This window comes from Otolemur garnettii, unplaced genomic scaffold, assembly GCF_000181295.1.
Source record: "Otolemur garnettii isolate 467f Iridium unplaced genomic scaffold, OtoGar3 scaffold00003, whole genome shotgun sequence".
Lineage (NCBI taxonomy): Eukaryota > Metazoa > Chordata > Mammalia > Primates > Galagidae > Otolemur > Otolemur garnettii.
The window spans coordinates 19754627-19771175 of NW_003852398.1; the positions used below are offsets into that span (position 1 = coordinate 19754627).

Consider the following 16549-nt stretch of genomic DNA (forward strand, 5'->3'; position numbering starts at 1 on the left):
CTATGGCTGGGCTCAGTTCTGTCATCTGGAAAACCAGGGGGATAAAAATAGTGCCCATCTCCCAAGATGTTTGTGAGGTGGAAATATAAGAAGGCATAGAAGACGTGGTACCTAGATCATAGCAAGTAGTCAATAGACTTTGTACTTTTAAAAGATTTTTCACCTAGGGAGTTTTAAGGAATAGTTCTAAGTGGTCCCCAGAGGACACAGACAAAGAATGAAATTATATAGCTAAGATTCTAATACTTGACATCTCCCTTTCTAAATCCTTACCTACAACTCAGACCAATCTTGGTCTCTTCTCAATTTTTATCTATTGAGGCTACATATCAATTTTTTTTTTTCCTTTTTGAGACATGGTCTCACTCTGTTGCCCAGGGCTATAGTGTAGTGACATCATCGTAGCTCATAACAACTTCAAACTCCTGGGCTCAAGTGATCCTCCTACCTCAGCTTCCTGAGTACCTGGGACTATAGGCGTGCACCACTATGCTCGGCTAATTTTTAATTTCTTATATAGATAGGGTCTTGCCATTACTTAGAGTGGTCTTAAACTCCTGACCTCAAGTTATCCTCCTGCCTTGGCCTCCCAGAGTCCTGGGATTATAGGCATAAGGCACCATACATGGCCTAGAATTTTATTTTTAAAAGCTTCTGTCACTGGAAAATATTTTCTAAAGACCTCTTCCCTGGCTAACTTTCATTTTAAAGATAAGAAAAAGCAAATCCTTGAAACACAAAGAGAGTTTTTTTCAGATCCTGCTGTAGGTAAACTGCTGGCTAAAGGTTAGAGTGCCTCGTGGCCTCGGCAGCCTGCATTCCTGCCTCCAGCCAGGCCTGTGCACATGGTCACTTCCATCTTCTGACTCTTCTGAGCTGACCATGGTCAGGACACTGCTGAAGTTTGGGGACTGGGAGAAAGCAGCATAATGGGGCCAGGAAGAGTAATAGGGAAGAAGTCAGGGCCGCACAGAGGTGGGAGGACAGAGGCGGGGGGGACGGATGTGTGTGCATGAATGTAAATGTGTGGCTGTACCTACCTGCGTGTGTATTTCTGCATATGTGACTATGCTGGGCATTCAAGACCCACTGAATTTGAGAGGCTGCTGGAATATCCAGATGGAAAGGGAGATCTAGGACTCGGAGAAGACACCAGGGCTGGGGGCGGGAGGTCTAACAGTCATGCAGCAAGGAAATGAGAAATGAACGTGTGTTGAGAGACAGAGACTGAGGGAGAGACGAACCAGACAAGTTGACTGAGGGAGGGGATGATGATCAGGAGGACAAGAATCACAGAGGAGAAGGAAGATGCAGACTACAAACAGTAATACGGGGAAAAATAACAGCCAATAAAAATAACTTGATAATTTAGGATAATAACACTTAGCACTTACTGAACACTTATTCTTTTAGCCAACTTACTGTTTTACATAGATTATCTTATGTACTCTTCCCAGCAATCTTGGAAGGTAGATTGATACTTCCATTACATCAGTTTATAGCTAGCTAAGCAAGCAGGTACAGAGAGGTTAGATAACTTGCTTAAGGTTACACCCCGCATCCTCAAAATACGGCCCACGGGCCACATGCTGCCCGCCTAGGACATTTATCCGGCCCACCGGGTGTTTTTGCTGCTGCTGCCTGTCCTGCTTAGCAGCCGACTCGTCCCGGGGCCTGCAGTCCAGCCCTCCAACGGTCTGAGGGACAGTGAACTGGCCCCCTGTTTAAAAAGTTTGAGGACCCCTGGGTTACACAGTTGGCACAGGTTAGAAATGGGGTTAGAATCGTAGTAGGTTAATTTCAGAGCCTGACCACTATGCTACAGTGAATCTTAGGAAGCCAAAAAGGGAAAGTAATATAGTATGAATGGTATTAGTAGCACGAGTAGTAACACCACCATTGAGCGTTGAGTGAGTACTATTTTGCTCTAGGCACCGTGATAAGTGCATATAACACGGTTTCATTTAACCCTTGCAACAATTTAAGATTATGTCTGTTCTTAGTCTTGAGTAGAAAAGTAAACTGGCTTAGTAACACCAGGAACTTGTCCAAAGTCACAAAACCAGTGGGTGACTGAAGGGGTTAGAAGCCAAGTACGCATGTGAGCCCAGTTTCTCACCAAAGCTTAGTCTTGAAAGATGTGCCAAAGAGGCTGCATAATCTGAGAGACTTTAACCAGGCCCAGCCTCAGGGAGGTCCAACTGCCTTGTTTGAAAAGAATCTAGGAAATTGGACTAAATCTCTCTTCTAGACACCATTTGTCTTAGTCAGTTCAGGCTGCCATAACCAAGCATCATAGATCGGGTAGTTTATAAACTACAGAAATTTATTCCTCACAGTTCTGGAGGCTGGAAGCCTGGAATCAGGTACCAGCCTTGCTGGTTTTCGTGAAGGTCTCCCCCTCCCTGCAGACTGCTGACTTCTCCTTCCAGGCTCCCATGGCAGAGTGAGCTCCACTCTCTTCACCCTCTTATAAGGGCACTGGTTCCCTTCACCAGGGCTCCACTCTCATGATTTAATAACCCCTCAAAAGCCCTCTCTTCTAATACCATCCCCTTGCAATTTAATATGAATTTTGGGAGGACACAAATATTCAGTCCATAATACCATTTCACTTTTCCTCTACAATGTACATAGTAGCATTAAACCAATTAAATGATTAAAACTTCCTTACCTAAAACTCGTAATCTTTCAGCTCCTACTACCACTTCATTATCGTCTGCAGAGAAGAGCAATTTTCCAGAAACGGTTTTTACTTCAAACTTTTTGCCATAAGCCTCTACTGCTTTTGGACCTAGAGGAAGTGGGGGTGGGGTGGGAAGAGAGAGAGAGAGAGAATATATTAGTATCATTGCATTTGACTCAGAAAGCTTTTCGCAGAACCTACATCTGACAAGATTGTGTTGGACTCTCATGTTAAGTGGATTGGTTTTCAAAAGCCAACTGTGAAAATTAGTCTCAGGACTTTAGCCATGTCTTGTCATTACTTCTAATCACATTCTCGGAGGCTATGATTTTTTAAAGACCATCGTGTCCTTCCTCCAAACTAAATGCCTGAATGAGATTTCCTTCAGCTAACCACCAAAATACTGGCAAATACTTGTGGATTTTTGCTTGAATGTGCCAAAGCACCAGGCTCACCACTTCTTGAGGCAACTGCTTATCTTTGGCTATTTCTAATTGTCAGAAAGAGCTCCTTTAAATTCAGCTGAAATCTGTTTCACTGTGTACCCTTAACCCACTGGCTATATTGGACACCAAGAGAGATCTATTTGTTCAGTATATAGATCACTTCCTGGCAGGACGGGTTATAACATATTGTAATTAATTGCCTTGGAAATTGTTGAATCTTTTATGCTAGAATTTTATTCAATTAAAAAAAAGGTTGGAGGATTTATGAGATGACAATAGATGATGTTCTTGGAGGTAGTACATGAGGAAGATAAGACCCCTGATCTCGCAGCACTCACATTCTATTGTAAACAGACCAACATAAGTCTAAAAACTTATTTATAAGTAAACCCCCAAATTTCTAGATTTTTTTTCTATGAAAAAAGTAAAACAGGTTAATGAGTTAGAATTTCTAAAAGGAGGCGTCGTTCCAATCAGAGCTGGATCTACCGGAATACTTGAACTTCAGGTGGCTACCAAAAGGTGGTCAGCAAGAATACATTAGAATAATCTAGGGGTGTAGTCATCCTCACTCACATAACTCAGATCAAAATACATGTATCTCTTGGTCTAGAAATTCCTACAGGAACATTTTTGAGGGTAGAGTCCAGAAATTGTGTATTTTTTCAAAACTGTCCAGGAGATCCAGGAGATTCTAATATAAAACTCGTTTCCTTCTATATTCAAGAGAATATTCAAGAGAATATTACTTAATAATAAAGAGCAATGCAAGAGTCCTCAATGACTTCTAGCCATAGACCACTGGTAACACACCTATAGTTAACCAAATTGGGCCTTTTACTCATTGCAGTGAAGGAGAAAGCAAAGCCCAGGGAACCATGAAGCATCTAGTAAGAAGCTATTAGGAAGACCTGACTATAGCATCTTACCTTATGTTAGATTATTTGGGGGAAAGTTTAAGAAAACAGGATTTTACTCTGGATTAAATATTGTTAGGAAGTAGAAGTAATTTTATGATTATCTTAACAGATCTCATCTAGAGGTAGGAAAGACTAGATAAATGCTAAAACTATCATGAATAAAGAAACAGCAGTCACCCACACCAACCAGGACAGAAAGATGTTTGGTTTGCTTTATGATCTGGACAAAAGCTTATATTTTGATCTGTGTTCAGACACGATCAGAGTTGTCTTTGTTTTTCTGTTTCAGTTTGTCTTGCTCTATCACGGGCCATGGAGTGGCCTTGTCTGGTTGACGTTCTGTGAAACTATTTATGTTCAAGCAGAACACTAGGTAATGCCTAGTTGATGGAGCTAGGCAGCCCCCGGACATTTGGGGCAGTTTTTCTCTCTGTCAAGACTATCAGACGAGGAATCAGAAGACATGAATCATGTTCCAACTCACTCTTATTTTCTAGAAATGTGACTTTGAGTAAGTCATTCGATTCTTCTGATTCACAGTTTCTGCATCTATAAAATTGGATGGTCACCTCCTACTCTATCTACTTCATAGACAGATTGAAAGGATCAAATGATTTTGTATTTATAAAAGAAATCTGTGGGTAGAAAAGTGCTATGAAATGTAGAGGACAGCACTTGTGGTCATTTCTTTATGGTCATCACCGGCATTAACATTATTCTACTGTAATGGTAACAACATATTGAAAAGAATTAGTGATGAGTGACCCATGAGTACACGTTCCTGTCCACGTAGCACATCTACTTGGCAGACCTCATCTCTTGCCAGTTCATCCACACTAGTCCTCTGACAGAAAGAAGGGGACTGGAAAGGCTCCTTAATGAGCTGGAGACTGAAACAGAAGAGGTGGCCCAGAGCTGCCAAGTGTCATGAGACCGAGATGTCATCTTTCTACCTGCTGCTTTCATAGGGCAGGTGAGAGAGACAAGTGGCACTGAGGCTGAGGCCTCTCATAAGGTCACCGAGCAAGCTGATGGCAGATCTGGATCTGGACTTGAGCTCTCCAAACTGTTCCACAGAAGGAAGGAGGGGTTTATTTGTCCAGCAAGAAGGGGCTGGAGCAGCTAGAAAATGAGCTCTTTGGGGGAAGAGGGATGAGCAGAAGAGATAAGTTGAAGGGAGAGCTTGAAAGAACTGAAATATCTGATAAGGAATCTGGATTGAGTTTTTCTGAAAGTTGTCTTAATTGCATCAACACCTTCAGTAAAACACTTATTATTTGTCAATACTTTAGGGTTACCAACTTTAGTGGAGCGATTGGAGATGAGGAGGTAATGAGGTGCTAATGAATGAATGGATGGCCTCAGGATAGATAGAGGGTGAGTACAGTGTGCCCAGTTTGGAACCATTCACATGGCCAAGCTGGGATGTGACTTGGAGGAAAGGGACAGCTGTTTGGACCATGCCCCGTGGACTTGGGCAGTATCATCAGACTTGGCCCCTGAGGAGTCAAAGACACCATTCTGTGCATAAGGTGAGTTTCATCTGAACTCATGAACTGTTTGTGAAACATGCAGGAGAGTGAGCTAAAGAGACTACAGCAATCAGAGAACACAGAGCACAATTAAGTTATCTTGCTTTTCACGGCTTCACAGAACACGAAATGGAATTCATTAAGGGCCAGAACCATCTGGGTATCTAAAGCTCAGTAATTGGTAGTGTTAGCTCAAATCCCACAGAGCTACTGCAGGCTCAATGGGGCAGACGGCTTGTCCTTTGTCAGTTTTACCCAGTGCTGCCAAACGTCCCTGGACATGGCTGGAATGTTAAAAAGTGACTCTAGAAGAAAATGCAAATGGAGCTGGAGACAGCTCCGGAGGTCCCTTGTTGAACCCATTGTTCCTCTCCAGGGATGGAAAAAAAAATCACTATTTCTAATGTGAAACTAATCTTCAGTTAATCCCCCTCTGTGTGTGATAGTCTATGTGTGAAGTGCGTCCTTAATTAATCTCCTAAACAGGGAGGAAGGTTGGAGCCCATCAGGAGGCATCAGTAGTCTCCAAGCCACACCGTGAATCTGGGAGGTAGACAGGCCTGATGACCACCTAGGCTGACTTCTCTCCCCAGCTCCCTTGATCCTAGCCCCATAGCCCCGAAGAATCAAGATCCAAGTTATCCCTGCTGCTTTACCCCTTGCAGTTCAGGGGGTTCCCTCCTTGGACCCACTACCAAGATAGTAAGTCAATAGCTTTATGGGTCAAATATTCTTTTTGTTTTTTTGTTTGCAGTTTTTGGCCAGGGCTGGGTTTGAACCTGCCACCTCTGGCATATGGGGTCAGTGCCCTACTCCTTTGAGCCACAGGCATCACCCAGGGTCAAATATTCTTTTGAGGTCTAAACTTGAACACTTAAATATCATGTGGCTCGGCACCTATAGCTCAACCAGCTAAGGCGCCAGCCACATACACCTAAGGTGGCGGGTTCGAATCCCCAGCCCGGACCCGCCAAACAACAATGACGGCTGAAACCAAAAAATAGCCGGGCGTTGTGGCGGGTGCCTGTGGTCCCAGCTACTTGGGAGGCAGAGGCAGGAGACTCGCTTGAGCCCAGAAGTTGGAGGTTGCTGTGAGCTGTAATGCCATGGCATTCTACCCAGGGGGATAGCTTGAGGCTCTGTCTCAAAAAAAAAAAAAATATCATGTAAAGAAAGCATTATTTGCTATAAAAACATTACCTGAGCGTCTAACATTAAAATTTCTAATGGTGTTCTTTAGGTGATCAGGAGAATCAGAGACTCCTCGGATTGCCTTAGTAGACCTCACCGCTTAGATGGCAGGTATGATTAGGTAAGGTGTCTTCAGTAAGGACACCACCAAGTATACCAGGCATTAGAAGGTATTGTCTGCTAGGACAGCTCACTGATTTCCACTGTGTACATAAATGTGAAGTAAAAGGAAAACCCTGAAGGAGAAAGCTTGAGGGGTCTGTGTGTATGGCTCAGAAATCATGAACATCGCATACTATTCTTTCTAGAAATTATCTTGAAAGGCTTCTGTTAGCTGGCAACAGGATGTTATTTGCCCACCTTGTTTTCATGGTAGCTGCCTTGTACATGACTGGCAGAGTCAGGGATAGGTGTCATCCAGCTCCCAAAGGGCCTAAGTTGGGGAGACAGGAAGACAAACACTGCTGGAGGGATGCAGGCAAGAGAGGAGAGAGAGGAGGGAGGAGGAAGAAAGAGAGAAAGGTGAGGGAAGGAGGAGGGGAAGGAAAAGAGACAGAAAGGGAGGTGAGAGGAGACAGAGAAGGGAGCCCGGGGAAGGGAGGTGACAGAGGAAGCAATGAAGGGACAGAGAGAGAAGTGGAGGGGAAGAAGAAGACAAGGACAGAGTGGGTGAAGGTAAAGGAAAGAGGGGTGGGCAAAGATGGGAGCAAGAAGGGCAGAGAAGGAGGTAGGGGTAGAGAGGGAGAGAGAGAGGGAGGGAGAAAGGGAAGGAGGGAGGAGAAAGGAGGGGAGAGACAGCGTGAGGGAGGGAGAGCGACATGGACCTTTTTTGCTGAATAATAGTCATTTGGGCAGTTCCAGCTTTATCAAAGTAAAAAAAATCTCTCAAGTAAACCAAATCTCCCACTGCAAATAAATGGCAATGATCAACAGGCTAAGTAAATTCCTTTTGAACGCAGGAATCTGGGAGCTGAAGGTTGGATTCATTTCCCTCCTGGAGGCACTTTTCACATACGCTGCTTAAATCATTGCTTACTGAAGCTGTTTATTTAATTATTTAGCACTGTGACTGCAGGCCAGATGTTATATAAGCAAGGCCGGCAATCCAGGCGCACGCTGAAACAACATGTTTATGGATTACGAGTTCTGTTGTGCAGCGGTCCCTACCATCCCTGAGTTCCTGGATTGGCGGATGGTCCAAATCAGCCTCCAGCTGTGAATGTCTAGATACCCATGCAGCACCCTGTGGTGGGGGTGCCGGGGCTGGAGCTCCCTTCTCAGTAGAAAAGACTCTGGGCACAAAGTTACCTGTTTCCTCCTGATTTATCTCTTAGTGAGGCTCTGGATATTTTAGACACAGTAACAGTAACATTTCAGGGCATTTGGGTAACTGGCTTCTCAAAACGTCCATCTGTATACTTCTCTCTTAGCCCTGAAGCCAAACAAATGGCATTTTCTGTCTGGAAGTAGAACAATGCCATTCAGACATAACATTCCTTTTCCCTTTCACTGTGGGGTTGCAGAATGCCTCTCTGTTTATTGCTGCTTATAGCCTACAGAGGTGGCATTGATCATTCTGCTCAACGCATTAGCAGAGCACGAGGCCCATGTTTATCATAATGATCGTTATTGTGAATAACCAACCCTTGTTTAAATTTCAGGAATATGCAGCTTAAAACCCAATGGGTGCGTTCCACAGCTGTTAGGAGCATATCTGTTATATTAAAAGGAACTGCACACACATTTTCAGTGGAGATACATCTGCATCTTGCTATTGAGTTAAGTTCAAAGTCAGCACATACAGCAAATATGGCATGGATTCAAACTGTCATTAAAAAACCCTTTCACAGCCCATAAAGTATGCTGTGTGGCTCTGTGGATGCTGTGCTCTCCTCCTGATCCACCCAACACAGATTTTCCTCCAGCATTGGAGCAGGGAGTTTCTGTTTGGTTAAGTACCGGATGAACCAGCTAGCTTGTATTTAGAAGCCATGTTCTATGGAAAATAGATTTTTCCCCCCAAGCAGGTATAATTCGATTTCATAAGTTATAAAGATTAGATGGGACTCCGATTTTTAGCAGAATCGTGGAATACATACTACATTCTCTTTCTCAATGCAACGCATAAATATGTTAGCAGACATTCACGTTCACATGGTGGCTTCCTTTGACCTTTACTCTGCTGAATGCCTAGTATGGACCAGGCACGGCTAAGCTTCCTCCTTTTCTTACCTGTTATTAGCTGAGTTAGCACTTTAGTCTGGTCATTGAGAATGTTCACTGTAACATTTCTGGCAGATTTGAAGTACAGGGCGTTACCCTGCAATAAGAAAATAAGAGAGAGAGATGAAAATGGCAGACTTCTAAACAAAACTCCCCTGTCATTCCAAGTGTCTCAGGAGATGAACCGGCCTTGGCCAAGTTGCAATCAATGTATCTTTATTTGAAAACTCTGAATGTTTAATGATTCCCCTACATGTAATAATTAATTGGCATTCATCTAAAATAGATTTGTCCTGAAGAGACAAGCAGACTGACTGACACAACGTGGATTTCCCCAGAACACAAACATTTTTATAGTTGAATCAGAGAAAAATGGGACATCTAGCCCTTTAGATCTTATTGCAGTTATGAGCCTTCATACACAGAATTATCAAGGATTACCGATAAACTCATCCACTCTCCAAAGGAACCAGGTCAACTCCTCAAAGGAAAGCAGAAAGCTCTTGGGAAATTCCCAAGGTCTGCCCAACCTTGGCCGTGCCTGCAAACTGTGAGAATCCTTTGTGCAGATTTTTCTAACACATGTGTACAAAACCCAGGAGATCCGCATCCCCAAGCAAGACTCTTCCCCTTCCTTGCTTTCTTTTCTTGCTCAGATTGCTTTTTCTCCAAATCCTCTGTGCCTTCACTTATTCTCCCCTTTATGAGAAGGGCTCCCTCAGCCCTCTTTCATGCCAGGTAGGCATTTTTGAGGCATCCTGGCACACTTTTTCTTCAAAGAACCTGATGCTGAAAATCTTAAGCTTGAGGAAGGCACGGCCCCTGTTGTAAATACTAAACTCTGTTGTTTGGGGGCAAGACCAGCCTTAGACTATACAGTGACAAAAAGGCCCAGCTGGATTCCATTAAGTTTTATTCACAGACACTGGTGTCTAAATTTCACATAACATTAATTTTACATTTAAAATTTAATATAACATAAATGTGCATTATATATTATCCTCTTTTTAGTTTTTCTTTTCGTCTTTCAATTATTTAAAAATGTAAAAACCATTCTCAGATTTCTCCCGATGTAAGAATAGGCAGAGGGATGGACAGCCCAAAGGTTTTCAGTTTCCAACCACTGGTTTAGAAGTTTTCCTTTTCTTGGAATAAACTAAAACCACAGGAGCAACTAAAAGATGAATCTCAGGCAGACAACGCGTCAGCATCACGTAGGTATTAACAGAAAAAAGCATTTGGTAGTCATTTTGGTCTTTCTGAAATTGTGTCACTATGTGACATATACCCTAGATCATTGAGTCCCAAATGACTGAAAACCATTGTCCTCCAAGTTGTGAAGAAACTACAGATAAATTCCGTCTCTACCTTCAAAGTCTTATGTTCTAAGGGGAACGAGATGATCACAATACACTAGATGGAGAACATTAAGAGCGATTAGGGGACTAAAAAGTGCTTGGGGGATTTTCCTGAAAGGTGAGATTATTCTCGAGGCTACAGAATGGGAAGCAAAGGGGACTTCCTGAGGGAAGTAACAGGTCAGCTGAGTCTTGGAAAGAATAGAGATATAATTTCATGAAGCTGAAATGGGACAAGAAGGTCACATAGGGAAGGACATTGTGGGCTGACTGTCAAATGTCTTTTTCCTTCTAACACTGGTGGGGCTGAGGACTGGATTTACCAGCCCTGCCTCTACATGGAGCGCGGCTGGGCAGTACGCTGACTGCAGGTGTCCACGCTCGTGGTGGCTTTCTCAAGTGGAGGAGAGGGGAAGGTACTTGTGATACCAGAAAAGTGGCACCCCAGCCAGCTCAGCAGAGCAGGGCCTGGGGGATCTGCCACTTCTGTCTTGGTGGCAGCAGCCGGCAAAAAACCCAGCAGGTTGGGGCAAGTGAGGGAGCTTTCTTCCCCCAGAGGCTCCAGTAGAGCAGCACTAGAGGACCTGTCAATCAAGGGAAAACTGGTGCCCATCCCATTTTCAATCCTGCTCCTGGGTCCATTTTCAATCCTGCTCCTGATTGGTCCACAGCTAAGCTATTACACCTATATAAGGCCCAGAGCAGAGAGCCCGGGGGCAGATCATGGCAGATCATGGCAGATCATCGAAGATCATCGCAGATCGTCACAGACCTTCAAGGAAGATAGAGCAGAAGAACAAGACTTCAGCAGACCATCGCAGACCGTCCAGAGGAAGAAGCGAGAGCTGCGGCACTTCTAGTGCTGATCCTGCTCTACAAAGAGGCTTGGCTCTTTGTAGGAGTTGGAACACTTCCGCTGCTGATCCTGCCTTACAAAGAGGCTTGGCCCTTTGCTGATCTCTGCCCTACAAAGAGGCTTGGTCCTTTGTAAGAGCTGTAGCTGTAACACTTCTGCTGCTGATCCTGCCCTGAAAAGAGGCTTGGCCCTTTGTAAGAGCTGTAGCACATCTATCCTGCTCTACAAAGAGGCTTGGCTCTTTGTAAGAGTTCTTTTCATAAGAGTTGTAACACTTGTATCCTGCCCTGCAAGGAGGTTTGGTTCTTTGAGCTGTAAATAAAACCTCACTATTCGTTCTATGGTCTATCGATTCATTCATCGAATCGTTGAGACCAAGAGCCTGGAAATCCAGTGTTAAAAATCCGGTATCACTGGCAGCCACTACACAGTGTTTGGAGTCATGGTCTTTCCCACCTAAGGTTAACTGCTCAAATGAACGGCCATGTCCACACAGGCCCTGAGTATCTAGTTAATCCTGGGTGAGAGCTATTGTCTTCGTGTTGGGGAGAAGACAGTAACTATTGATAAAATAGGTGACCACAGATTCAGTGTAATCTCTTACAATGGTTTCCAACTTTTCTGATGAGAAAGATTTTTTTTTTTAATTGGATCAGGGAAAAAAGTATATTGAAACTAATATTGTCACAAGTTGTTTTTTTTCTGTCCATAAATAAACAAATATTAGTCTAAAATAGTTTCTTTGACATTGTCTCAGAGAGCACTCTGCAGTTCTGCTTAAAACTTCAGAACAATTCAAGTAAAGTAAGAATTTAGAATTTGGAACCTAGACAGAAGATTCTTTGTTTCTAGAAGTTAACATACTGTTTCTTTTCAGAAATTCAGCAACTTGGCACTGCAGATAAAAAAGAATGTCTTAGACTCAGAGAACTGGATAAATTCTACTGCCCTTGACTGCTATGTGACCTCAAGCATATCACCTAGCTGTCCTGTATTGCATTCTTTGCCTTCTCCACTCTGGACACCAATGTCATTATCAAGCTCATTACTAACATAATAGGGCACTCAGGATGTGCCAGCCACACACAGGGAACTCAGGAGTCACACTGCCTATTTTCCAATCTCAACTCTGGCACTTGCAAGTTTTGTGATATTAGATGATTTACTTTAATTGTTCCAGGCCTCAACTTAAAGGTATAATGGAAGAAATATTAATTATTAAATTATTAAGATATACATATTATTAAAATTCTTGTATTCCACGTATAATTATTAGAACACACATGGTTCAGTGCCAGGCATATATTAAGTGCTCAGTAATTATTAGGGTGAGGAGAAGAGGGAGAGTAAGAAGGAGGGGAAGGGAGGAAGAGGGGTAAGAAGGGGAGAGGGAGGGAAGGAGAGAAATGAGGGTGAACACCTTGCATGCATGGCTTAATTTTTCCAAACCATCTGTAGAGTGAGTCAGGGGATTCCTTCTGTTTTCAACATCATGCTTCAATATTTCAAAGGGTGTCTTTATATGTGGTTGGCTCGCCATTATCTTTCAAACCCCAGTACTTGTCTGCTCTTTATATTGTTCAAAGAACTCTATCATGGACACATCTCATAACAGCTTTGCTCAAGATTTATAGTGAGGGATATAAAACAACCTACTCTTTTTTAGGTTTTCCATGCCAAAATATTACAGTTCAGCATTAATTGTTCTGATACACTAACATCCTGGGAAACAAAGTCTTTGCTACATCTGAGTTTATCAAAGAACCTCAGTCTAGCATGGGACCAGTTGCTATCATCCTCTCATAGACCTGAAAACAGAAAGATCACCAAGAAAAAAACATGAACCAGCTAGCAAACATGAAGAGTCTCATATGGTAGCTAGGTCAGTGTGATTTTTATTTTCCTCTCCAAGTCTGCCCACTGAGACTAAAACAGAAAAATATCAGCCAAGCAAAGCATCCTTGGGGTCTCTGTGGTATTAGAACAAGTAGGAGAAACACTCTCTTGTGTCTGTTGAGAAGGTAAATTCTGCTCTCTCAGCCTGTTCTCTTTCCCGGTACTCTCTCCTACTCAATGCTGTAGCCTCTAAGCCTAAGGAGGTGCATTTCTGTCTCCGGAGCTGAGGACTTTCACTAGCTGAACTCAGGGCAAGCATCCTAGTGATACAGGGTTCCCCAGCTCAGGGCTGAACAGGGACCCCCTATTTTTTCTAGGTCTGAGCCTGCTGAAGTCCAGGCCCCATCTCTAGGCAGGCGCAAGCCCTTTATTGGCTGCATTCTCTGGACAGACACAGTCACAGAAAGTAGCCTGAGTGGTATCTCATCTGGGTGGCCTTTCTCAAAACATACCCTACTATTCCCAGAGCAAAAAAGAGCTTGCCTGGAACAAAGATCACGACTACGTTCCCCCGCACTATAGCAGTTTTGAAATTAACTTCTGCCTAAGCCCCTGGTACCAAATGGTTGTGACATGTTCCAGACATATATTCCATCTCCTCCAAATCCCCTACTCACAGGATAAGAAAAATAGTATACAAACCTCTAGACTGAAGGCCCTGATGGGCTGCCTACTTAGGCCTCCCCTCTGCCACTGGAAATTCTGTTCCTCTCTTTCACTTAACTATCATCTTTCAATAAATTCTGTCCTTTTGCTATTTGTGTGGCCCATATATTCATTCCTCAAATTTCTAGGACTGAGGAATTGGCAGAAATTCTGGCTACACTAGAACAAGTGTTTGCAGGTCACTGCCTGGTGGCTAAGATATGCTGGGCAGAAAGGAGTCTTGCAGACCTGCCTCGGATGATGAAGGTCAGAGTTCTGTAGGTCAAGTCAGTCTGCAGTCAATCAGCCTGTGATTCCTCTGGACACGGGGAGGCCATGTAGAAGATAAAGAGGAAGGCAACATTTCTCTCATGTGGAGAGGACAGTTCCTACCAGCACTCCCCCCAAATAACTGAAGTGGGTGGCATTTTGTACTAAAATTCTCATAACAGAAACAATTTGATGGAGACAAATCTCTACTACTGCTCTATTTCTCTAAAGCATAACATGCAGAAACCTTTTCCTGATGACTCGGGGTCTTTGAAATGAACATTGTTTGTTCCACTATGTCCTCCACTGGCCTCTGTATGCGTGTGGCTATTTGATGACTGAATGGCTCCATCATGTTGACATTTTAAGATTATTGCATCTGATTTAAAAAAATGTATTATTTATTCTCATAATAAAACAGTACCTGTAAATGTCAAACACAATATACGAGGCTTATAACAAAGAGCAACAATTCACATCTCTCCTCACTACAAGTGCTTCAACTTGTCTGGATATTTCTTTAGGTATTTCTTTCCCATTAGCCAAAATATACTTCTGTGTTATTTCCTGATTCATCAACTTTAGATGTTATCCATTGAATCTCTCCATCGGTATTGATACTTCCATATAATTATTGTTAAATCAATATTCAGAATTTCTATTATTATAATTATATATATGTTGTCCACAGCTGAGCCAAGTAATGTACTTTAATTACATTTCCTTTTTTTTTTTAATTGACATACATTTTCTATTTCTGGAGTCAATGAATATTCTATATTTTAAAAAATTGTTTAGATTTCTAGGCTTTCTCTTCTCCTATTGTTTAATTCCTTCTCTTTAGGTTCTATTCTCTGGATAGTAGCTTCAACTTTAAGTTTTAATTTCCTATATTTTTTAAACATTTCTATTACTTATTTTAGAAGATTAAAAGAATTCTTCCAACTTTTGTTTTTATATCATTCTTTCTTTCTATGATTGACATACTACCTTCCCTCAGAATGAGAATACAAAAAGTTGACTAGAAACTTTGTGTTTTTAAAATGGCAAACCATGCCGCAGGGGACAATGGTGCAAAGTTGTAGATTCTAGTTTTGCCCAGTCAACTACCTCTTATCTATTCACTTATCATCTTTGAAAATTATTTATTTCTTTTTTCAGAGTTTTGTAGTGCTGTCAGGATCATGGCAAAACTCACCCTTTTCCCTTGGTTTCTTCTCTGAAAGATCAACTCACAATCAAAGCGGATTAATAAGAGAAGGATTTATTTCCAAATGTCCTGTGCAACTATTTGCCAGTCAATTACCCAATCTCTCAAAGATGGTCAATACTATTATAGATGCCTTTTTGAAGGGAGTGGGGAGAATATACAGTATGGGTGCAGTAAGTGGTTGTTAGGGAGGATGAATAAGGGGTATGGGACAAGTTGACTTATAAGTTAACCTGACAGACAGGTATTGCCTTTTAAATGCTTGGGCCAGCTCCCCTCGTATTCAGAGGGAGGAAAAGAAGTCAGTTGTCCCCTTTCCTTCCCTGATCAAGTCAGTCTGGTTTTATGTAGGTAGAGGGAAAGCCCTTCCCAATGCTTTCTGATTGTGAATGGCCTTTAATTCAAAACATTCCTTATGTTAAGTAGTCATATTTGGGGATAAAATTTCCTTAGTTCTTTCAGTGCTCTCTGTAGAGATCCTTCATGTCTTTTGTTAAGTATATTCCCCAGGTATTTCATTTGCTTTGACACTTTGACTAAGGATAGTATACCTTTGATTTGATTCTCAGCTTGAATGCTATTGGTGTATATGAAGGCTAATAGCAGGAGATGGGAGAACATACCATGCCCATAGCTGGGTTAAAAGGTTCACACTACCCAAATGATCTACAGATTTAGTGCAATCATCATCAATGTTATACATTGCAATCATCCAATGTTATACTTTGAAAAACTTGAACAAGCAGTACTTCTTTTCATATGGAACTAGTGAAAAAAACCTCAAGTAGCCAATGCAATTCTAAAAAATAAAACAGATCTGGAGGTTTATCAGAGTTCAGGTTGTACTACAAGTCTGCAGTGATCAAAACAGCATGATACTGGCACAACAATAGAAACATAGATCTATGGAATAGAATAGAGACCCCAGAGATGAAACCTGTCACATATTGCCATCTGATCTTTGATAAACCAAACAAAAGCATACACTAGGGAAAAGAATCCCTATTTAATAAATGGTGCTGGGAGAATTGGTTAGCCACATGTAGAAGACTAAAATTAGACCTGTGCCTCTCACCACTTACAAAAATTGACTCTCGCTGGATAAAAGGTTTAAAGTTAAGACATGAATATTCTATAAGAAAGTATGTAAATCTCTTGTCAATATTTGTCCTGGGAAAAAATTTCACGAAGACCACCCGCTTGGCAATTGCAGCAACACTAAAAATAAGTATGTGGGACAAGACCAAGCCCAAAAGCTCAGCACAGTTATGAAGGGTACGACAACTAAAGCAAACAGACAACCTTCACAATGGGAG

The 16549-nt window shown here is 42.3% G+C and overlaps 1 protein-coding gene across 1 annotated transcript in view; it reads right to left on the reverse strand.

The window, feature by feature from the left end:
* SGCD (sarcoglycan delta) overlaps positions 1 to 16549 on the reverse strand; it is a 404526-nt gene that overhangs the window by 127652 nt on the left and 260325 nt on the right. The window contains exons 5-6 of the mRNA XM_003782008.2: positions 9008 to 9095; positions 2675 to 2794 (exon numbers count right to left, since the gene is read on the reverse strand). Of these exons, the coding sequence (XP_003782056.1) occupies positions 2675 to 2794; positions 9008 to 9095 (208 nt within the window). The remainder of the gene's footprint in view (positions 1 to 2674; positions 2795 to 9007; positions 9096 to 16549) is intronic.